Below are 25,343 nucleotides of genomic sequence, written 5' to 3' on the forward strand. Positions count from 1 at the left end.
TAGAAGGTGGACCTATTTTGTAGATTAGTCATCTTTTTAGACGTAGTCAGATTGGGCTTCATAAAGACATTCTGCTATTCCATTTCATATGTAAAATGTCCCCCAAAAAACACACATTATGCCAGCATGTGAATTCAGTGAAATGCTGTTTGACACAACATAATAAACCATGGATGCGAATGTGATCATGTGTGAAATCGACGTAGTTTTTCATGTTTTTGGATTTCACATTTGAGACGACGCTTGCAAATATCTGTTAAATTCCTGCTCATGTGAGACGGTGTGATGAAGATGATAAATGTGGTGACTCAAACCCCTCAAAAGACCCCCGACAAACTGTGTCATCGATGGTAGCTGTTCCCCCCCCCCCGCCCTCCCCCCCCATTGGAGCTGTTTTTTAAAGTCGCTTTTTTAGTTTTTAATCGTGTTTTAATCGTGTATTTGGCTCTCTAGATTAGCCTCGTCGTCATTTGTAGTTCTCTTACAGACCCGGATAGAGTATCACTCGACTGTATTACTGAACATCATCAGGGGAAATAACTTAAAAAGTACACATTATACTAAATCTACAATTGTTACAGCCCTCGACAAATGTACACGTATGCGGCAGGAGGATGGAGGAATAAAAATAAGCATCGCCGCCACGTCCAGATCGACACTTGGTGCGAGGCAGGGCGAGGGAGCCGGTCCGCCCCCCCCCCGGGTTGCCGGCCAGAGTTCAGATTGGAGGGGTGGGTGGGGGAGGGGCGGCTAGGAGGGCAGCATGGGCAGGAAGTGAGTGGACGGGTGTCTCCGTCGAGCTTTGTGACCCCGCCGCGGCTTCCCCCGGCCGTTCAGCGACACGAACATCTGCCGGCCGCCGTGCTTCCAGCGCAGCGAGGCGTACGTGTTGTAGCCGTTCTCCTCGATGCGCTCCTTGAACTTGCAGCTCGGGTTGTACTTCACCTGCGATCGGAGAGAGAGGGAGAGAGAGAGAGAGAGAGAGAGAGAGAGAGAGGTTTACGAGGTTATTCCCTGCTGGATTTAGGCCCCGGCTTCTGAGAAGTGCACGTGGGTTCATGTCCGTTGTTGCAGAGAACGGTTCCCCAGGTGTTGGTAGATTATCGTGTTTTTTCTAAATCTATTTACCTTAGAGGTTTTTGATTCCACACCTACACCTCTTTATACTTAATGTTTAATTTGACATGTGACTTTAACACACATTACACTTTAACGCAGACAGCTTGTCTACAGCACTGGTGTCTGTTAGTGCAATTTTATTTGTATACTATTGTAGATTTAATGTGTGATTTCTTGCATTATGTTGATTGTTTGTTGTGTTGTTTGTCTGTCTAATGTACACAACAGCAGCCCAGTTGAATTGTTCGTGTGTTTAACAAATAAATGAATAAATAATAAATAAAACTAAAAACTAAAAACAAACAAATAAAAAATCACATTTAAACACAAATATCGAGAATAATTTGGCTGAGAATGTACTCATAAAATAATTAAAATGAACAAAGTTATAACTAAAACTCATATTTATATATATTTAAATATTCATATATATAAATATATATATATATAAATATATATCCAAAAAAGACACTTTCGAGTCTTGACGGATGGTTTCAGTGGCAGGAAGAAAAACTAAAAACTCACATTTAAACACAAATATGGAAAATAATTTGGGTGAGAACAGGTAATGTACTCAAAGATAATTAAAAAATTGCAACAAAAACACATATTTATACATAAAAAAGTAATGTCAAGTTCTAGAAATTGTCTATCTACTTTTCTTCTGGTATATTAATCTGTGAAGGTAATCCAGAAAAGACCCTTGAGAGTCTTGAAGAACGTCGTAGCATTAAGAGGTTCTGCTGCTTCTCTCCAGATCGCAATCGTGCGGCCGCAATGAGGCCGAGTCTGTGATGGCATCTGGACGGCATGCGCCTCCTCTCTGTTATTATGATGGGAGCTTCCAGGCCGAGGGTCTTCATACGTCTTATTTACTGCGCTCGTCTCTTATCGCTGCTGCTGATCGCTTCTCCCTGATCCCCCCCCCCCCCCACCACACACACACACACACTCCCACTCCCAGATGTAAATACACGAGACGGCACGCCCCCTCGGGTCTTGATGTGCGGCTGCTCACAACAAAGAGGAGGCGATTACTGTTGAAGGCTTGCTGTGTGAAGCATCAATTGGCAGATGGCACGCGAAGACTTTAAAAAGAAGGAGAAAAAAAGAAGAAGAAAAAAAATGGAGCCCAGCTGGCTTTTTTGTCACCGCCGGTCCGGTGTGTCTTCTCTCCGCTATTTATTTTGTCAGTGGAACAAGCCGACTCAAGCTGCAGGTATCATCAGCCGTGGTCCAGGTGTACAGCCATGATTGATTGTGACACTCTGACCTTTACCTCTGGACTCCCTCGACTGGGTACAGGCACTCATCTGGGACCCCTATACATGCATACCTCCCCCCCCCCCATCTTGACCTGCAGAAACAATGTTGCCCGGGTTGTGTATACGCACCGATCCAAAGAGCGTGCCTTTCTTGGACATGGCTAAGTACAGCCCGGTGCTGACAGATTTGATGGCAACAACTCCCACGCTGACGGATCGGATTTCCATCAGGCCTGGAAAATAAGAGAGGGGACAAGAGTCTGGGTTAGAAACATGTAGCTTTGGGAGTCCCCCCCCCCCCCCCCATCAAAAGCCACTCTACCATTATAGCGATTAGAATACCAGATAGCCATATGCTCTGGAGGGGGCGGGGGGACAAGAGAAAGAAAACAACACACAGATACACATAATGGCTTTAATACTCAAAGCCTGGAAAGCGCTCCAAAGTTTGGAGCGTCTCGTACCAAAAAGTTGAGATTTGATCATATCAGAAAAAAAGGTAGGGGCATTATTGGAATTTCATAATCTGTACACCCAACACGTACTCCGGTAGCACCACGCAAAGCCTCCTGACTCCAGATGTGAACCCCCCCCCCCCCCTCCTTGACAATGCCCATGTCTTTGTTTTCACTGCTGGCCACTCAGGCAGCCTCTCCGACTCACTTCACCCCCACGAAGAAAAAACTAAAAAGCTGGCAAGTCGTAGCGGGCTAATTTGTTTCCTCCGGGCAGTGGTTGCAAACAAGTCCCATGTGGCTCACTCTTGATCTGTTTTATTTATTTGTTATACGTCAACACACACACACACACACACACACCGATTGTCACGTCTACGACAGGGAGATGGTTCGGAGATGACCCCACAGGCTTACCGCGGGGGTTCTGAATAGCAGCTAATTGCTGGAGTTGAAGATGAAGATCTCGTGGATGATAGAAAGTCGCCCACCACTTACAGCTCCAGGAAGCGCCCGTGATGTGGCCGGCTATCTCATCAGGGCACGGGGAACTTCTTTCTACACCAGCGTGGAAACTGAGCAAAGAGAACGTGCCATGTCGCTGCTCAAAGGCCATGTGGGGCATATATATATATATAAATATATTATATATATATATAAATATATACATATATATATGTATATATATACATATACATTTATATACATATATACATTTATATATATATATACATTTATATACATATATATGTGTATATAGACATATATATACATATATATTTGTATATATACATTTATATATATGTGTATATATATATATATATATTCGTAGAAGAGACTTTAAAGGGTAGGTTCTCACACTTTCAAGTCTTTCTTAATACATGAAGTTCTTCAAATTAAACATTTAATTAAACATTGTTGAATTCTTCTTCTTGTTCTTCTTGTTCTTCTTCTTCATTGAATTCGTTGAAACTCTATAGTGATTCCTTCTGGTCACATGACATCTATTGCATCCGTCCATCCTGGAGAGGGATCCTCCTCTGTTGCTCTCCTGAAGGTTTTTTCCCTGTGAATTTTTTCTTCTTCTATTTCTCGGGAGTTGTTCTTGATCCGATGTGAGGTCAAAGGTCAGGGATGTCGTATGTGAACAAGCCCTCTGAGGCAAAATTGCAAATTTGTGATATCGGGCTATAGAAAATAAACTAAATTGAATTGAATTCATCATCTTCCCCCCCCCGCATTGGTGCTCATCTACTTTCGGCATAGACACAAAAGGAGTACAAAGGGTACGAGAAAAAAAAGAAACCACGCGGAAGGTAAACAAACACAAACTCCTGTTGAGTGTCTTTCTTCTCTGACGGGGCACCGCGTAAATGAAGCCCCTCTATCCGCTCGCCACAGCTGCAGAGGAGGGAGGGAGGGAGGGAGGAGGGGGTGCTCTCGTCGCGGTCCATCCAGGTACCGGCCCAGCTGCGCCCCTATCATTCCTGCCGTGCGGCCTCTGATCCTCCTAGGAGACATTAACACTTTGATGGCAGCCTTCCTCTTTTTACGAGCTGTGTTTACACACACACACACACAAACACACACCAAGAGGGGGGGGGGGGCTACGGTGGTACCTGGAGCGTGCAAGGGACTCGTAAGCAATTAGCCGAGGCCCTGGCTGGTGATTGGAGCGCTGCAAGGATTTACGGGGGATTAGTCCAGGCCAATGAAAACCGCTGGTGCCTGTAAGTGGTGCCAGCCATTATTCGCTGGTTTGAGTCCCAGGCACAGTGGGCGTGTTGGGAAGAGTCACATCTGAGGCATTGCGGAACAGTTCGAAATTAGACGGAGGAGGAGGAGAAGAAAAAAGGGTTAGCACCAGAAAATAGTCTTAATTAATAAATGAATATTTAAGATGTGTAGGCGTCCTCTTGCTGATATCTGTCGCGCTATAGGTACCGAGCACTTAAACTAATCCAGCACATTGTGTGCGTCCTCCGCTCCAGCCTCACAGGTAGCCTTCATGTCACCTCATTCATACGCCGGTGTAGCGGCCGGCGGACACAAAGGATCTGAGGACGTGAAATGGGGATTTTCACATTGTCTCCAGGAATCACTTGGGCTCTGGACGCTTGACCACACATCTATAAAGACCAGTTAGATCCATATAACTCACAGTACCTCCCCCCCCCCTCATCCTCCTCCTCCTCCCCCCTTTTGAAAAGTCCATTGTGCTGAAAGCCTGAGAAATCAGAGTGAGGTATTTCAAGCTATTAGAGAGTTTTCCTACAACTGCTAGAAATCCAGAGGTCACTTTACTGGGAGGAAAGGCTGTTTGCTAAGTTTGGTTATTATTAATACAGTATTCAAGTATTTATTTTTGACTGAATCTATTACATTTGATCTTTTTAGCATTTTTTAAAAATTCTTGGTAGTTAAACTATTAATTGACTTTTTAGGCCCCTGCAAACCAACTTATATTCATGATGGTGAAATAAATACATCTAGCATTTTTAAATGCAGTGTGGGCGTAAAATATATTTTTATGTTTATGTCTGACATTTTTTTATTTGTTTTATGTTAATATATCTGAACGACTAAAAGAATTTCAGTGACAAAAAAAAAGAAACTTTTAAACCCAAATGGACAGAAATATATATTTTCCTCTGAAATTCCCCTTTTTTTCTCCTGCAATATAGCAGACGGCGTTTAGAGACAATGAAAGTATTTTTTAAATATTATCATTCAAGAACAGTTTCAAATACTTTTGAACAATATCACAATAAGAAAGAAGAGAGAGACAAACAACGGAGACAAATTCCTTCTGTGTTCCCGAGTTGCACTGCAAGCTGAAGGTCACCCCTAATATAGTGCATGGCGTCTAGAGACAATTAAAAGTATTTATAAATAAGCTGTGAATATTTTTTATTCCAGAACAGTTTCAAATACTTCTGAACAATATCACAATAAGAAAGAAGAGAGAGGGAGAAACAACGGAGACAAATTCCTCCTTTGTGCCCGAGTTGCATTGCAAGCTGAAGGTCGCCCCTGCCCGCGTTCTGCTGAGCAAGTATCAACCCACGGCATTGAGCTCATGAAAAAGGTACTTTTGGCTTCCCACTTGCAAATTGGCAAGCTCCCTTAACCTTTGACATGTTTTGGCTGTGACTGTCAATAAGCTCAAGCTGCCATTACAAGCAAAGCCGCCACTATACATGTCCAGTCAACTGTGGACCCGCCATTTATTTCTCCTCTATGGGACTTTTTTTTTTAAAGCATAGCCAAAAAGTCTTTTACCCAGTTTTTAAAAAGTTTTCTTTTACTCTTTCTTCTCTTTCCGTCACCCATTTTTTGGGACGTTAGCCCAACGTCAGATCATTCAAGCCCTTTTCTGACTTTGTAAAAAAAAATAAAAAATTAAAAGGCAGAAAGGAAAAGAGAGAGACACTCTCACGGGGTTCCCTTTTGTCAGACTCATGGTACATGGGGGGGAGAGGAGGAGGAGGAGGAGGGAGGGAGTACAGGGTGAAGGTGCTGGTTATAAGATGCCCCCCCCCGCCCCCTCCCTGAATAAGTCTTTGTTACTCACCTGAGAGGTGAAGAGCTAGACAAGATCTTATTAGTGACCGAGCGTCTTGAATGGGGCCCTACACAGTGTGGCCAAACGGCTCCTTTCATCACAAATTTGAAGCAGAAAGAGTGAAAGACTTGAGCAAAGAGAGAGAGAGAGAGAGAAAGAGAGAGAGAGAGAGAGAGATATTTCTGCTCCTTTTCCTCCCGTCTTTAAAAAAAAAAATGTATTCCTTTTTTTCTCTGGGTCTTTAATTTCTTGGGTCGCCCCCTTGAGCGGCCCTCCATGGCTCAGTGCTCGACCGGAGCGGAGCCTGGGAATCTGGGAGTTCCCGCTGTGCTCCTTGCCCCTGATTGACATACCTTTTCAATTATTTCACAGTTTTCTTGTTTTTTCTTTTTTTTAAACGAAGAAGGCCCTGTTTTTTTTCTTCTTCTTCTTCTTCCTTCATGCCCTCCTTTTCAAAAAAACACGAGCTTTTCATGTCGGGTCTGGGCTGCCGGGCCTTAATGGCTGTGACCGGCACCTTTGATCTGCCGTGACCCCCTCGGAGGGTCTGGTACTGGGGCCAAGCCGCCGCCTGTGTGTACCGGCACAGACAAAGGCTGCATCACTCACTAGTGCTTTATACACCTTGACGGGTTACCATGGGAACAGGCGGAGGCCGTCACAGGTGGCGTGACACGGAAACGTGGGACATTAACCCTCGAATGTACAGTCAAAATACAGAGACGTATGGATGTTTTAGGATCCACTGAGCACCTATCTCCTTTCCTCTCTCCTTATGGGCGTTTGAGGATACACTGAGCACCTCTCTCCTTTCCTCTCTCCTTATGGATGTTTTAGGATCCACTGAGCACCTCTCTCCTTTCCTCTCTCCTTATGGATGTTTTAGGATCCACTGAGCACCTATCTCCTTTCCTCTCTCCTTATGGACGTTTTAGGATACACTGAGCACCTCTCTCCTCTTCTCTCTCCTTATGGACATTTGAGGATACACTGAGCACCTATCTCCTTTCCTCTCTCCTTATGGACATTTTAGGATACACTGAGCACCTATCTCCTCTCCTCTCTCCTTATGGACGTTTAGGATACACTGAGCACCTCTCTCCTTTCCTCTCTCCTTATGGACGTTTAGGATACACTGAGCACCTCTCTCCTCTCCCCTCTCTCCTTATGGATGTTTTAGGATACACTGAGCACCTCTCTCCTTTCCTCTCTCCTTATGGGCGTTTTAGGATACACTGAGCACCTATCTCCTCTCCTCTCTCCTTATGGACGTTTGAGGATACACTGAACACCTCTCTCCTCTCCTCTCTCCTTATGGATGTTTTAGGATACACTGAGCACCTATCTCCTCTCCTCTCTCCTTATGGACGTTTTAGGATCCACTGAGCACCTATCTCCTCTCCTCTCTCCTTATGGATGTTTGAGGATCCACTGAGCACCTCTCTCCTCTCCTCTCTCCTTATGGACATTTAGGATACACTGAGCACCTCTCTCCTCTCCTCTCTCCTTATGGACGTTTTAGGATACACTGAGCACCTCTCTCCTCTTCTCTCTCCTTATGGACGTTTGAGGATACACTGAGCACCTATCTCCTCTCCTCTCTCCTAATGGACGTTTAGGATACACTGAGCACCTATCTCCTCTCCTCTCTCCTTATGGACGTTTAGGATACACTGAGCACCTATCTCCTCTCCTCTCTCCAAATGGACGTTTAGGATACACTGAGCACCTATCTCCTCTCCTCTCTCCTTATGGACGTTTAGGATACACTGAGCACCTATCTCCTCTCCTCTCTCCTAATGGACGTTTAGGATACACTGAGCACCTATCTCCTCTCCTCTCTCCTTATGGACGTTTAGGATACACTGAGCACCTCTCTCCTCTCCTCTCTCCTTATGGACGTTTGAGGATACACTGAGCACCTATCTCCTCTCCTCTCTCCTTATGGACGTTTGAGGATACACTGAGCACCTCTCTCCTCTCCTCTCTCCTTATGGATGTTTTAGGATACACTGAGCACCTATCTCCTCTCCTCTCTCCTTATGGATGTTTTAGGATACACTGAGCACCTATCTCCTCTCCTCTCTCCTTATGGATGTTTTAGGATACACTGAGCACCTATCTCCTCTCCTCTCTCCTTATGGATGTGTTAGGATACACTGAGCACCTCTCTCCTCTTCTCTCTCCTTATGGATGTTTTAGGATACACTGAGCACCTATCTCCTCTCCTCTCTCCTTATGGATGTGTTAGGATACACTGAGCACCTCTCTTCTCTCTCCTTATGGACGTTTGAGGATACACTGAGCACCTCTCTCCTCTCCTCTCTCCTTATGGATGTTTTAGGATACACTGAGCACCTATCTCCTCTCCTCTCTCCTTATGGATGTTTTAGGATACACTGAGCACCTATCTCCTCTTCTCTCTCTCCTTATGGATGAAGTTCCCTGAGTTTTTCCTGATCCGATGTGAGGTCCTGGGATAGGGATGTCGTATGTGTACAGATTTTAAAGCCCGCTGAGGTAAATTCGTAATCTCTGATATTGGGCTATACAAAATAAACTGAATTGAATAATACATTTGAGTTTTGTCTTTCTCTTAAGTTTAATTCAGCGTCTGCAGGTTTCATGAACGAGCTGCACCAATGAGCTTCAGGAGGCGTCGGCCTCTATACGCGCTGACCTGCGTTGACATCAGAGAAAGAGGGAAACCTACACATTACCTCGCACCGCTACGAATTCAATTCAATTCAGTTTATTTGTATAGCCCAATTTCACAAATTACAAATTTGTCTCGGAGTGTGCTTTTACTGTGTAACAGACATCCCCTCCCAAAAAAACTCACATCGACCAAAAAAAAAAACCACTCCTTCAGGGGGGAAAAAGGAAGAAACCTGCAGGAGAGCAACAGAGGAGATCCCTCTCCAGGATGGACAGATGCAATAGATGTAATGTACAGAAGGACAGATTTAGAGTTAAAATACATTCAATGAATATGACAGAGTGTATGAATAGTTCATAGTAGGCATATTCCACGATGGAGACTCCACGATCCATCAGGCAGATGGCGGTGGGGAGGAGTGGTGAGTCTCAACAGGACAGTGGCGTAGTCATGAGCAGGAATTCCACCCAGACGATCCATCAGGCAGATAGATTTATGCTGCCTCATAGGGTCCGATGACCCCCCATGAGTAAAGTCAAAAGGACTTCCGGGAGAAAGCAGAGTTAGTAACGTGTGATTGAGAGATGAAATTCATCTCAGGAGAAGAAAAGAAAGGTACTCAGTGCATCGTAAGCATCCCCCAACCCGCTATAAGCCTATAGCAGCATATCAAGGGGCTGGACCAGGGCAAACCTGATTCAGCCCTAACTATAAGCTCTGTCAAAGAGGAAGGTCTTAAGTCTACTCTTAAACGAGGTGACTGTGTCTGCCTCCCGGACTGAAATTGGAAGCTGGGGAAAAAAAATCTTATCTTGTTCTGTCCTTGAACATTTTAATTAAGGCACTAACAGCTCGCTCTCCACGGAGGCATAACATGTATTTACCAATAAGTAACACGGGAGGTTTCTTTGCAATTTTCTGCTCGGTCACCGTGGTAACAGGACAAAGTCTGGACGCTTACATTACACCTGTTAGTCATTGGCTTTTAAATACAGATTATAGTTGGTCCGGGGCTTTGCTGTCCCTCACAAACAAACAAAATGCCAGTCATATCTAGGAAGGGGGGGGGGGCACGGGTTTAAAACTTCTTCCGCAATAATTCGGTTAAATTTGTTCTCTTTGCTTCAGCCTGTTGTTCCCTCTAAAATGCAGTTTTTATCACCTCAATACTGAGCTTTAAAAAAAGGAAGGAAGAAATGTCTGCAGAGGTCTACAAACACTTTTTTTTAAAAGCGAGCAACAAACACTAATGTCACCTGTCATGTGACTTTTCTGAATATGCTGATAATAAAATTTTAGAAAGAGAGAGTTGTCGCACTCGTCATGACAGGAAAGAGAATAGAATTTGGACGAGTTGGCTGAAAAAAAGTAGCCGAGAAACACGAGCAACGGCTGCACGCCGCCAACTTTCATTTAATAGTCCACGGGGGCGGAGGCCGCTGTTTATTACCTCACAGCAACCACAACAACGGATAATGGCGCCTTAGCGTGTAGTGACAGATCAAATCCGAGTTAAGAAGGGTGTCAGCACAGCAATCCTGGCTTCATTTACGAGTATTAAGATCTTTTTCTGAAGTAAAAGTACTAAAAATACTCCACAATGGAAGTGCCGCATCGTATTATATGCAAAATGTTCATTAAGTATGAAAATAATTATTGTGCAGTAAAATGTCAGTGTTAGATTATTATATAGGATGTGCTTCATTCATATATATATATATGTCACTTTTCTCGATATTAATTTAGAATACTTTACACATCGGTAAGTTGTTTGATCAACAGAAATGCATCATCTTTTATAAAATCATAATTTCTACAGTCAAATTTTCATGTACTCAGTAAAAAACGCCCGGTCGCATCTGACAGCCGATCCAAAAGGCCTTTTTCATAGTTTATTGAAATAAAAAAAGGAACATCCTTCATTTTTGAGACACAATTTTTCACTCGAAAAAGTATAAAACTTCATCAAATGGAAATATTCAAGTCGAATACGGTGGATTTGTGGCTGAGTCGTGGTATTTGAAAGCTCTGCCTGAGAATAAAATCCAATATCTCTGCTGTCTGGCACGTGACACTGGATCAGCGAGTTGAGCCCATATGAAAGCTGATCTTCAATTTTATTGCCGGATATGACAGCGGCGCAGTGACAGAGCACATATAGTTCACGGGAAACACAGGGTTCTGAGAGAGTGATGCGTACAAGAGGATGACGAATCAGTGGCGAGATGAACTCCGTCAGTTTCTATCGTGACAAAAAGAACTACAGAAACCGTCATTTACTTTTCGGAGCTTATGCAGGTTTATTGATTTGACTTGAAATTCACGATGTGAGCATTTTCTATGTTTTCTGGGGGGGTCGGGGGGGTGTATGGTCCTGTAGCTGCATGCCTCTCTCATATCATACAGGGGGCAGGTCAGGTCAGGGAGGCACAGACAGGAACAACACCGATCGGCCCCACAGAGACTATTAGTTGAAACCAGAGGACGGAGCGGAATCACAACACACATACAAGACACACCCGAACCGAGTCAAAGGCAAGAGTAAACACGATCCTCCTGATGAAGCAAGACTTCAGGGGATGACTGAGAGTCTCTCCCGGTAAAGTATACTCTATACCAAGCGAACTTTCGACCCCCTGGGACAAATCCCGTCCCACGCGGCCCCTGATTAGCAGATGGGGAGGAATTCCCTCGATCATGTTTTGGTTTTAAAAGAAAAAAAGGGGGAAGTTACTTTCACAGACAGCAGCGTCCTGGTAGAAAGAGCCGCGTACAGCGCGGGCATCCAACTCGTCCTCTGCTCCTGACGCAGCTTCTTTGGTTAAAATATGATTTGTGCCACGAGAGGAACGTCGTTTTACGATCAGGCTGACCGGGCTGCATTTCTTTAACTCGGTGGTCATCTCCGGGCTTTTTTCTAAGCCCAGAGATGACCACCCGTCACACAAACCGGCTGCACTGCAACACAATACACAGGACTGCTCGACAAGCAACAACCTGAGCTCTTTGGGCCACGCCCCCAACGAGAGAGCAGGTGTTTCACAAGGTTAAAAAGTACCAGCTCTGACATGACCACAATGATTTCATGCCCTGTATCTTAACTAACATTATGAACTAGAAGAGGGACAAAAAAGGTACGGAATAAATAGAATAATAAGTTTAAAGAAAGATTACAGGAACAATAGTTGGACTGCTGAAGCATTCCAACTAATGAGGTCATCTTTGACTCAATTACTAATTGTGCACAGACTTTTGAAGGCATGCCAATATGACGATGCAATTCATAAGCAGGTGCACATGCAGGTATGCTCTCCAATTAAAATGCTTTCCCCCAGTTAATGTTTTACATATATTTATGATGTTTCAGGTCCATTTTAAACATCAATTGTAAAGTTAGGAGAATAAACAGTACGCTCTTCATTCTGAGATATATCCCTTAAAAAGATGAAAGTTAAGTGATTTGCTCAAGATTTTACTCTCATTCATGTAAAAACACCCCGACTGAGTTTACACTATGTGTCATACACATGGTGATTCAATGATGTCATTCATTTTTTGTTTGAATAAATGTCACGATCAGGCTCAAAATACATATGATGCAATGCCTTTATTGGTTTAATGGACCGACCAGTTCCGCACAGCAACGTACATACAGTCACTTTAAAGGGGTCGTGACTGAGCTCTACTGTTCCAGCATTGTGTGTGTGTGTGTGTGTGTGTGTGTGTGCAGAGCAGCTGTCGCTCTACCAGCAGTTCCTCCCTCCCTTTTCTACAAACTGTACCTGTCTGTCTCTCCTTCCTCCTGTCTCCCATCTGCCAGCTTGCCTTTCACTGCCCGTCTGCCGCTCACTCCTCCTCTGTCGGACCTCTTTGGTCTCTCTCAGCCCTCCTCTCCCTGTCTGCAGCGGGTCGGCCGACATGCATCGTACCTTTTAACTCTATTAAATTCATCCCTTAACAGCGACGAGACACATCTGGGCCGCAGACGTGAGAAAACAAACGTGCAAAGCTCAGGTTTCTGTCACAGCGAGAACAAAACAAGGAAGATATTAAAATATAGAAAAGGATATCGTCACGATATCCAACGGTGAAATGAAAATGGATGAAATTAAAGAAGTGAGCGACCCTCAGTCTCATCGTATAGCATTTCATTGCAATACATCACATGTCATTTAGCAGACGCTTTTATCCAAAGCGACTTACAATAAGTGCATTTCAACCTAAGTACAAACTAAGAACAACAAGAATACAGAAAGTAACATTTACACAACATAGTCGAATGACAAAAGTGCCATAATAAGAGCTATTTAAGTGCCACTGAAGTGCAAATCTGAGCCAACTAATCTGAGCCACGACGGTTCAGGTGATATCTTGGGAAAAGTTATTTATTTATTTATTGCTCACATTTAATGCGTTCCCCCAAATGAATATCCGGGAACAATTTTGGGGTTACAAATAGTAAGTTTTAACTATATTATTAAGTTTAGGGAACACGACAATTTGGTTAGGATTCGGAAAATATTGTAGATGGGGTTAAAAATGAGTAGGGTTAGGGTAGTTAACACAAAATAACGTTGATGTTAAGTAGCTTGTATATGGAGGTTACGTAACAAAAGAAAGGTCAAATAACTAAAAAGTGACTTTTTGGACACGAACAGCGGTCGACCCGAGTGAAAGTCCCGTGTCTGTTCACCCCATCCACCACATGTGTCACTCTTTATGCGACGTCACCTGACTTCCTGAGGGGCAAACCTGTACATCCTGGCTGGTGATTACGTGGGTTGAATTTGAATTACTTTTTTCAAAGGTGTAAGTACACACGGCGGGTCAGAACCGCCCCGAGCGGCACACTCAAGACCATTTGAGGAGTGATTCAGTTCCTCAAATGAGCTCAGACTGTCTGGGGAGTCTAAACACGGCTTCTCTTGCCCAATTTAGCTCCGAATTCCTGGACGGTGAGGAACCCTTCAAAGCCGGCTCACGTTTGATCAAACAAAAATGTATAAAGTACATAATTAAAGTATCAGCAAAGGAAATTAGAAACAGGAATATTTTTTGCCGCCTTTTCCTTTTTTTTCTTTTCTTTTCTCGCACACTCGGAACTTTTCACAGGTCTAAACACGGCCGTCGCTCTCGATCACCGTTGGCGTGTGCGCCGCCGTTTTTAATGTGGCCGCGTGCGACAGTCTGAGGTGTAGTCGCAGAAGAAAAGGCCGGTCGGTCTGCGTGCGTTTCGGGTTTTTGGCGAGTATTTATTTATTTTTCTCCCTTTGCATGTGGCCCGCCCCCGTCAAAAGAAAACCAGGACGGTGGAGAGAAAGGACGGGAATAAAGGAGAGAAAAGACTCGCGGAGGACCGGTCTTCCCTGCCCACATATCACTTGCTGTTCCCACATTCCATTGGAATCTCTGGAGGGATGAGAGGAGATGAGACGGATAAGATTATTCATCTTTTTAAATCACTGTTCAACGGCCGCAGCATCGGTTTTATTTGTGCCGCTGTTATCCGTGTTTGCCGGACTGTCTCGTCCTCTTCATCCCTCTCACCGCTCCCCTCTTCATCTCCGCACCGGGGGTCTAAATCTTCTTCTGTTATTGAGCGAAGCAAAAACGTCATCCGTGAAAATACAGTTACACGAATTCTAGAAAGCAAATCGGGAAACGATTGGAAGCGCCGTCTCTCCAGAGTCGTGTCTTCCTCCAGCCACCGAGGGAGGTGTAGAGCAGAGGCAATCTTCTCCTCTACAAGCCAGGGCCCAGTTCTACCCTTCTTTCCTTTCTCTTTTTTTTTTTTAAAGCCATGTGAACAAGCCGCACGGCGATGATCTGCTGAAAGCTGACTCCCTCGGCCCCGGCCCCGGCCGCAAGGGGTGACATTCTCTCACAACACAATCCAGAGAGGGCCGGTCCTCTTTCAGGAACCCCCCCCCACCGGTTACCCCCCCACCCTTTCGTACCGTGCTGCTGGGGAGAAGTACTCCAGGGATTAGCCCAGCCAGGTCTTTCAAAGGCTATTAGAGCAAATTACAGGTATCCTGTTACCGGTGCGCTGGGACGGGCCAGGTGAGGGGCGCAGAGGCCAGCCGGGAGAGCAGGGGTCAGCTTGGGACAAAAAGACAAGGCCACCCTGGGCCCCACTCTATCGGAGTGTCTCCCTGGCTCCGCAAACTGGAAGGCCTGCATCTATGAATGGCTCACTTGATGGGACCTCAGAGACATTGTCTCACCACCGTAACTTTAGCCCCTTTTTTTCTTCTTCTTCTTAGTACCCCCTCCTACCAACCCCCCCACACACAACTCCACCCCCCCACCCTGGTTGTTCTGGTCTTTCGATTGATGCGGGCACGGCTTTCGCCCGGATGAACCGATGACTCCCAAAAAACAAAACAAAAAACGACGAGAAAACGTGAGAAAAATTCAATGAAATAGGACCCGAGGCGCGTGTTGGGAGAACGATCTAGAATGCTGCGATCTCTCAAGTCCTCGCCGACGGTTGCGCGCCGCACGGAAGAAAAAAAAAGCCCTTTTCGCCTCGGGGCCCAAAGATTTTATTTGAATTACATAAAATTGTAAATGTCGTTGCAGCCACGCAACCGTCGGTGCGCGCTCCGCGGACGCATCGGTGCGCCGCGGGCGTCGCGAGGGCCCGATGCTGCCGATATCGCCGTGGAGACGGCCACCGGGAGTTCCGCATCCTGCCATTTTCCTCTTCTCGAGAATACTCGCACACACTCTCTCGGCCGCACGCACAGGCCTATTGGCAACTTGCGCCGGCCACACACACACACACACACGCACGACTCGCCCAATCCCGACCGGTGGATGGCAATCTAGTGCAGGAGTTGCGGAAGTGTTTCATTAGCCAATTACCGCTGGTAGATAAAGCCCGCGTTCCCACAGTCCGCGAGGCCGGGGGGTCAAAAGTGACCAATTACCCCCCATCCCCTCGCAGGACATATTAGTCGGACTGATTTATCCCCAGACGGGACTGACCCAAGACTCCAGAATCAGCGCCCACATCTGGACGTGTCCGCGTTTACCCTCGGCCGCACACGTGTGCGTTTGAACAATTTCACCATTCGAAAAACACGGCTTACGCAGGGCAGCGAATCGGAAAAGAAAAAGAAAAAAAAAGTGATACTGACGGGGCACTAAATATGAGTACAAAGACGAGAGTTTAATTCAATTCAATTCAATTAAATTCAGTTTATTTGTATAGCCCAATTTCACAAATTACAAATTTGTCTCGGAGTGCTTTACAATCTGTACACATAGACATCCTGCCCCCAAAACCCTCACACCAGGACAAAAAAAAACCCCCAAAAACCCTTCAGGGAGAAGCAACGGCGCTGGCAGCATCTCCTCCGCCGCACACGCGGTCCCCATCCAACGGGGATGAGAGTATCTGCATGTGCTGTCAGCGTGCGCTCCGCGGTCGTTACGCCGCTGAACGCTAACGTCCTCGGACATGCTAAGCTGTGATTGTATGTGATGGAACATCGGGCGGTTCATTAGGGGGCCTCCGGGACTTTAAATCAAACAGGGGGGGGGGGAGACCCCACCGCGCTGATCAAACCCCAAAATGGGCCCCGCCCCCGCCATAAAGGGTAACACTAGAGGTCGACCCGGGGGGAGCGGGGTGGCGGCGAGGCCGAGGGACAGCCGGGGGTGAAGAAGGTTAACGAAGCCCACGGCGCCCCCCCCCCCCCCCCCTCCGTGGCCCGCGTGGTACCGAGGGGCCGCCGCCTCCCCGACCGGGGGGCCTCGGCTGTAATCAGGGAGGGCGAACGGCCCCCGGATCACGCGGCACATCCGTAACAGGCGAACGGCGGCGAGACATCAAAGGCTTCACGGATAGTTACAAACAGATCCGCCCGCCGAGAGCTCGGTGACTCACGGCTTCTGCAGTTTCCTGCGCTTTGGTACGGAGGAGGGGGGGGAGGGGCGGGATGGCGGGATCCACTTTAGATTGAGGTCATTCTCCTGTTCGCCACTAAATTGCAGCGAGCCGGCGCGTTGCATCTGCGGCTGGTTTCGGTCTCTCGGACCAGACTCAGCCACCCGGAGAGGAAACACAATCAGGACCAAGCAAAGGCCGTGTTTACAGTTCCCTGCCGTCCTCCCGACACGGCGGGTCCAAAGCAGGCGCTCGCGCCGCATTCACATCGCATCGCACGCTTATTGCAAATTGAGACGATCCCAACTTGTAAATAGTGCTGACGTGTAAGCTCCGGGTTTTAATCACAACATTTCTGTGTTTTTTTCAGGCTGAAAAACAAACGAACGCTGACACCTCAATTACTTCAACAGCCCGCCGTCTCAGATCCGACCTCCAGAACCTTCTAGTCCCTCGTACTCGCCTTAAAACCCGCGGTGACCGAGCTTTTGAGGAACGCCACATTCTCTTCACATTCAATAGCATCATTTAAACTCCATCTCAAAACATACCTGTTTACACTGGCATTAGGTTAAATTAAATATTCTATGGCCTGCTTTTCATCTTCTTTGTTTATTTCTGTTTTTTATTGCACCATCTTTTACTGTGTATCGTACTTTGCTCTTTTAACTGTCGCTATATTTTAGCCACTGTTTTTGCCTAATAGTTTTAATTGACTACTGTTCTGCGCTTTGTGACACTTTGTGATACGTTACTTACTTATTCACATGTCCTAAAATATGTTTTATCGATTGTGTTAAAGATACTTAAGCCACATTTGATGGAAACACAAGACTGTGCTAAGGGGCCGTCCACAAATTGTGCTTATTTTTATTTGAAGTAAAACACATTGGAGTTGTGATGATTGAAAGAAGTGGGCATAAGCAAGCAGGGTGGGTCTAAATACTATCCAGTATTATCTGAAATGTAGGATCCTGTGCTTTTGGGGCTTGAAACATATTAGGATGTAAACTTAGGACCTCTGGGTCTTTGTGAGTCCCTCCCTGTATGTTTTCTTTACATTCTGCAGGACTTTTGTCTTTTTCTTGGACGTCCCTAAACAAACTGAATGCGAGTAGTTCTGTATTCCACATCTGAAAAACCCACCAAACTCAAGTGCTCAGGTGTGGCGCCGGGTTCCAGTGGCTGAGCACCGGGACACAGAATATTCTCCGTGGCCCGAGCCTGCCCCATATTTACATTATTAAAATGAGACGGGCACACAGGGAGGTGACAGAAGGCACAAGAGTGAAATCAGGGCCCTGTCAAGAGCTGTCACTTGCTCCACTGGCCAAAGGGGCCTGACCCCTAATCCTATCCACTGCAGGGGAGGAGACGGGGAAATGGAGACAGCAGGAGAGAGAGAGGCATGGTGATAGGTGGAGAGGGGCAGACGGATGGGCACGAAGATAGAATGCAAAGGATGATAGTGAAAGATATGTGCGTAGAAATAAAATATATGAAGAGGATTTGGTCTGGAGAGGGAGAGGGAGAGAGAGAGGGGGAAAGGTTTCCAGCTGTGCAAAGATGGGATGAGAACCCGGTGCTTCCCATGCATTTGAAGATTTTTTTTTCTCAGCCTGCTTAGTTATGGGGCTGGAAAAAAAAGCACATTCATAACCACCGCCGTTTCTTTCTGAATCATTGTGACCCGCCACGGTACATAAACATTCAAAAAAACACACATAAATCCTTCGTCAGTGCATTAAAAGTGTGCGGTAATCTACCCTCCTCAACAAAAAAAGAGTATTTTTGCAGAGCGGCTCTAAATCAGGGAGGAAGTGCCTATTAGTAATGTCTGTGGCTTTATTTTTATTTTTTTACACTGCATAAATTAGCCCGGCGTTCTCGAGTTGAGACTTTTTACGAGGAAGCCGGCAGGGTAGAATTCGGACGCTTGCTCCGTGCGGATCATCTTTCGGGGTTGCGTCGCATGCGTGTACTGCGTCTTTAAATAGCCGGAGTCAATGTGTCATAACTGAGGCCGCCTTCAGGCCGAGGAGCGATGCCTGTTGAGGACTGCATACTGTCCCGCATAGGGCGATACGTCACTGCAATGCTTCTCGCCACCCTCTGCGTTCTAAAGAGGACGCACCAGACGGGAAAACGCCAGCGTTCCCACACACACACGCACACACACACATGTGTGTGCATCTTGAATCGAGTGCAAGGTAAAAAAAGAAGTCTGGTTCATATTAGCACATCTTTTTTCAGTTTAGGGTCCACTTCATGCTCCTGCAATGGCACGAGTATAAACACAGGCACATGCTTTTCTAAGATGTACACACACACACACACACATATTCAAAGAGCCCTGACGCGATACTCACATCCTGCTCGTGTTCCTTGAGCCGAATGGCCTCGGAGATAAAAAGCAGGTACACGGGAGGACGTGGGCGATGCGTGGCCTCAACATTGCCGGCACGCGCAGAGGTCGCTGTTTATAGCTCTTTTCCACATTCGCATTAATCATCCTTCTCTCAGGAAACGTATCTGCAAACGCGGTTATTCGGAACAGACGGACCTCTCTGCTTCAATCTGGAAGTGACACACTTTCGTGCTTTGACATCTAAATTGGAGAGAAACCAAATACAAGCGGTGTGATTTTTGTATTTTTTTTTTAATCTAACATTTTTTGTGAGATCAAATTTGAGATCGGTGAACCGTGTTCCATCCTGCGTGTCAGTCCATGTAGTTTGCATTTCTACATTGTCTTCTGTGTGGACTCTAATCTGACATGGGGGGCTTTGAGATTCAAATAAAAAAATAGATGCCATGATCATAATTAACACTTTGAAGCGGTCCGTCCTTTATCAATCCCGATATTCAACGCTATTTCTATATTTACGGTCTCAATGTAAAATCCAAGCTTGGCGTCGCGGCTCTCGGGATTAGCGACACCTGTCGGCTCACCGCTTGGTTCCAGACTGATAAACCTTTAGAAACTATCGGATGGATTGATATTAAAGTTTTTACATATATTCGTGGTTCCCAGTGGGTACATCCGGCCGACTTTGGTGATCCCTGAGTCTTTCTCCGAGTGTTTTTGAGAGCCCCGTTTGGTGATTTTTGTGACTTTTCCTCTGCCTCCAACAGCAGATCAAAGTGTTCACTGATTCCGTTAAATATCTCGACATCAACCAGATGGATTGGACCGACATTTTTGGTCCGACATTCGTGTTCCCCAGAGGATTCATTCTAAAGACCTTGCTGACCCCCTGACCTTCTCGCATCGCCACATGTCCACGATGAGCATTGCAGCCTCACAGAGCAGCGAGCGCGGCCCGAGACTCTCAAGTCTCGTTTAATATTGCTTCAAATCGTGAGATCCCACGCACACGAGGAGACGTCTGCGTGATGAGAAACGTATGATCACTTAAATACAGTAAGTATATTATAAGTGTGTCACAGGGCTCTCAAGTGTCACGCATTGAGCGTGAGACTCACGCATTTCGGTCTTAAGTCACGCACTCCCGCCACACATCGTATTTCTCACGCTGAAAAAAACTCTCGGCTATTTAATGTTTTAATGTGCAACAGAGCGCAAACATGAGCTGGCCGCGCTGCCCTCACCGTGGAGGAATCAAGCGCTCCCCTGGAGTTCTGCTGTGAGGTGCCACTTATCAGCCAATCAAAAAAAAGAAATGGGCTACACAATAGCCAATCAGAAAAAAAAACGAATCTGTTGTATCTGGGTAAGATTTAATCCAGCAACCAATGAAAATAAAGCATCCTGGAATTGCGAGCGACTGACTGATATCCGAAAATTTCGTTCTGTGGGGGGGGGGCTGATGGAAATGTCACTCTTGCCTGTCTTCAAAACTTGAGAGCCCTGGTGTCATTTCCAGTTATGATACTCATCATTAAACCGATGTATTCCACATTTCCGGGAGCTGCCAAATAGATTTTTATGACTTGATTGCTTGACAGCGAGTCAATATTGAACTCCCACAGATCGATAAGCAGGTTGTTGTTGCTTTGTTTGTGCGTGTGCGAGTTGCTTGTGGATGAGACTAAAGTCTATCGATGTTCTCGGAGCTCCCATGTGCTGACTTAAAGCTTCACGGAGAAAAAAAAGGGGGCGAGGAAACCCAGATTCTCCTGAATGTCACCTATGAGAAAGAAGCAGCCTGATTTTTACTGCTTCTTATTGCTTCCTTTATGATTTGGACCGAATCCTAAAGAGACGGATGGCTGTCTTCAGGGCAACAGGTGCAATGCATTCCAGCTGTTATTGCTTCGAAGTCTCTGGACTCCTTGTGATTTTAGGTTCAATTTGAACACCTTTAAACTCTCGAAGCTTTTCACCGGTCGGCCCGTAGATGTATTTAGGGATGCCAAGTCGTCCCCCGGGGGTTCTCCTACAGCTTCTTTAAACGCCTTCCAAGACATGATGTCTGGTTCGGTTGGAGCGGCGAGGTGAGGGGCTTTATTGGAAGGGTCAAAACAAAGCCATTAATGTGTCTTGGTCTATCTGAGGTTGAGGCAAGACCGGTCTCCCCTGACTCAATGGGCCGATTACATCACTGCGTGTAAGTGTGTGTTTGTGTGTGTGTGTAGGGTCCGAGATGCGAGTAGCGGCTGCTCCATGGTGAGAATTGCTTTTGGCAAAAGGTTTCAAACATGTGTTGCTGCATGAGTAAGACTAGCTGGGCCGACTGGTCCCCATCTGATCTAATTAATACTCGTTTTACACCTTTCACAAGAAGAAAAAAAGCACAGAAATAACAGTGCTAATGTGTTCTCACTGAGGAAAAAGGCCAAACTCTTTAAGAAAAACGTACTGCCCGGCTGTGACCCGAGGGCAAAGTTGTATTGCCGTGGCGTAATTAATCGTGGCTCATTACAATAATGTATAAAGCAGCTAAATCACTGAGGGAGTAGTTTTTTCGACGTCAAAAAAGACGGAAAATGGGAGCACAATGCTTATTTTCTCTGGCCCCGAAGAATATTTAAAGAGTCGAACCCTCGATGACACTCTTAAATCATTTGCCGATGTTCACGCTATTTCATTCCCTCGAGTATTTAGAAATGGATATACTTGAACCCCGTGTCCAGCGTCCTTCTCCAGCCTTTAAAGAAGCTTTTCAGAACCCCAGTGCAAACACCTTTCTTTTTTTTTTGTCGATGGCCTCAAGATCCAAAGTAGCCGCCGACCGGCACTGTGAAGTCTTCCCCCCTTTGTGTTGCCTTCACACCCACAGGATGTCAAGAGCTGTGGGATGGTATAAAGGACTTGCTGCTGGAGCCAAAGTCAGACTCTATAAACCCGCTGATGAACCCAGTAAATCCCCGAGAGGAGCCAGCGCCAGACCGCTAAAGGTTTCGTTAGCTACTAATTGCTACATTTCTAGAGCCCCATTCATGATATCAAACCCCGGTGGCAGAAACCAGGGATCCTCGGCTAATTAGCGTGACACTGACACTCTTGTCCTGCAATGTTCCCAGGACGGTTATCGTCTGTGTGTGTGAGACCGATTGGTCATGCGTGTTTAACATGCGTGCGCGTGCCAGCGATGTTTTATTTAGCTTTCGGCCCTCTTGATACAAGACACGGCCGGCGGAGGGGTTCGATTTCCACTCGTCTCCCGCAGGCCGAGGTCCGCGCACCGTCCTCACTGAAGGGATAATAAATGCATGATTCGTGGGATTTTATTTGACCCTCCTTGTTGGCATCCGAAATGTCCACGAAATCCCGCCCTCGGTTTGAGACGACCCAGAGGAAACCTTACATAATGCCTAATGAGCAACGGGAAACGCTCCAGAACTTTTCTTAGCCTTTAATTTCCACCTCAATACGCAACGGGGCACGCCCCGGCCCTTCTCCGAGCCTCATTAACATGTGTATTCTCCCCCCCCCCGATTAAAAAACACCAAAGCGCTTCCTTCGGCCAGGTGCTTCCCTCTTTAGCCCCTCCAGCTCCCGGGTGCTGTTGATCCAGTCACACGTCCCCCTCGGTCTGAGCTCTCACAAGAAGGAATGGTGAGTCATGGTAAGGATGCAGATTGCCCCGGACAGAATAAACGTTCTTACGCCTTTTTTCTTCTTCTCAAAATGGCAGGCGGGCACGCAACAGACATTTTGTAATGTCTGTCCCTCTTGGCATGTGTGTGCGCCATTGTCCCTAAATTGCAGCCTATGGATGGAGAAGATGGAGAATGGCGGTGTTTTCGAGTCTCACTTAATGTGAGAATATATAGAGTATCTCTGATTTTAATGTTGTTTTGAAGCCCAAGTGAAAAGGAATGTCTTTATCTCCTGCGCTGTGATATTTTAGCGGTGTACAGTTAACAGATGGATTTAAATCAAATCTTTTGCATTGGATTGGACCAAAAAAGATGCAGGTTTATTGATGGATGGATGGTGCGATATTATTGGTCGAAATTAGTTGGTACTTGCTCACTCAAGTAAACTTCATATTGAGTTTTTCCTTGAATTTTGATATAAAAATACGATAATTTCTATTCTTTTTTCTCTCTTTTGGTTTGTTGCACAATATGAAAAAGGGTTAAAGAAATATTTTTCATTTAATTTCACTTGAAATGTTAATTTTGGCTGAAGGTGTCTTCTGCTTTAGTAAAATAAAATGGTGAGTATTTAACAAGAGCTTGAAGGTATTTTAAGGTATACGAGTGTTCACAAGTGGTACATAATTACACTATCTCCTGCGTATGAGTATTTGCTCCCATACTTAACCCTCCTGTTACCTTCACATTTACTAACATATTTTACCCTTGGGGTCAATTTGACCCCAGCAATTAAAACCTCCAGAAAATGATTAGAATTAATATTGTTTCCCACGTTTAAGTGTGAGGTGCTTTATGTTTGTTTGTTGACTACCTAAATAGCCCTTTAAATATATAAAAAAAGTTGATATTTCTTATATGTTTAACACAGTGAAAAACAGCCTGGGGTCAAATTGACCCCAAAGAACACCGACGTTAAATATTGAATGGGGTCAAATTGACCCTAAAGGTAACAGGAGGGTTAAGTTCAGTTGACCTATGAATTAAATAGATTTTGCAGAGATGAATGTTCATCCCGGTCGAACTGGTCAAACCTATATTCTCTGGATCCAGTCATCCGTCTGCATCGCCCGTCCTCTCTTTTCATCGTTTCCATGTCGGAGTCAGCCTCTCCTTGGCGAGTGACAGTTTCCCCTGTCTAAAACAAGTTTCAATAATTTCCACAACATTTTTTTCAGGGCAGGGTGGAAGGTTTTCTTCCCTATGGGTCCCCCGTCCAAGTCAAATACGCTCGTGAACTCGGAAAAACTCTCACATCAAACGGCGAGATGTTGCACACCCGAGGGAAATTTTGGTAAACACAACACACACACCCCGGTGCAACGGCTGTGACTTCTGTGATTATAGCGGCGCGGTGAGGTGACCTTATTTCCTCAGGGTGAGCGGGTTGTCGCAAACCTTTGAAGCCTCCACACACACACGCAATTTAACAGTACACCCTTTTGAAAAGAGATGTAAAAAGTGAAACGTAGAAATACATATTTTAAAAAACAACACCCACGAACAAAAAATAGAAAACAAGCTCGTAAATAAAGTCGTACAATTTCAATCATCCTTCACTGAATTTGACTTTAGTGACATGGAGCATATTCCCCAGGTTCTCTACTCGCTTTATGATAAGCTGTTTGCGATTGATCACGGAGCGGTTGCTGGGCGTGCCCGCGCAGCTGTTGTGCTGCTGTCTAATTAGCAGGCAATGACCGATGACCCGGGACAGGATGTGATGCGTACCTGCCTCTGGAGCTTTTTTTTCGTAAACACTTGGGTGTGTTTTTTGTTTTCCCCTCGTCATTTTCTGCCTTGCCCATCGGGGTCAAAAGGAAAACATGTCAGGGGCCTTCCCCCCTTCGGCCCCTCGGAGCTCTGTAGATTGTCTCTTCTTGTGGCTCTTTCAACAAGTTATTTTTGGAAACTTGGGGGGTGTTAGTTGTCGATGGATCTATATTTAGAGTGAGTGGTTTCAACGCCTGAAAGTCAGATAGTAGTCGAGTCGTCGAGATTTCCATCTTTTTGGGTTGATTAACAAACGCGATGAACGAAAGTAATGTCAACGTAAAAACTTGCTTTATTCTTTCTTTCTTTTTAAGCAGCAGATACCTGAATCTTCAATATGTGTGTGTGCGTGTATTTTTCCGTACATGTGCTCACAAAGCAGGACATTTCTTTCTCGTAACATTTTGGAGATGGGACTGATACACGTTCAGCCTGTCCTGTCTTACGGATGGAAGATTAAAATGTCATCAATCAGTGGACATTTAATCTCTAATCTGCCCGTCAGCAGCATTTTAATGGCTGTCGCGCATCGTTTCCGCATGTC

General features: G+C 45.6%; 1 protein-coding gene across 1 annotated transcript in view; it reads right to left on the minus strand.

The window, feature by feature from the left end:
- Window positions 1–681: 681 nt before the first annotated feature.
- fgf22 (fibroblast growth factor 22) overlaps window positions 682–25,343 on the minus strand; it is a 28,286-nt gene continuing 3,624 nt past the window's right edge. The window contains exons 2-3 of the mRNA XM_056415062.1: window positions 2,514–2,617; window positions 682–945 (exon numbers count right to left, since the gene is read on the minus strand). Coding sequence (XP_056271037.1) covers window positions 751–945; window positions 2,514–2,617 — 299 coding nt within the window. The 3' untranslated portion in view covers window positions 682–750. The remainder of the gene's footprint in view (window positions 946–2,513; window positions 2,618–25,343) is intronic.

Source organism: Pseudoliparis swirei, chromosome 5, assembly GCF_029220125.1.
Source record: "Pseudoliparis swirei isolate HS2019 ecotype Mariana Trench chromosome 5, NWPU_hadal_v1, whole genome shotgun sequence".
NCBI classification, from domain to species: Eukaryota; Metazoa; Chordata; class Actinopteri; order Perciformes; family Liparidae; genus Pseudoliparis; species Pseudoliparis swirei.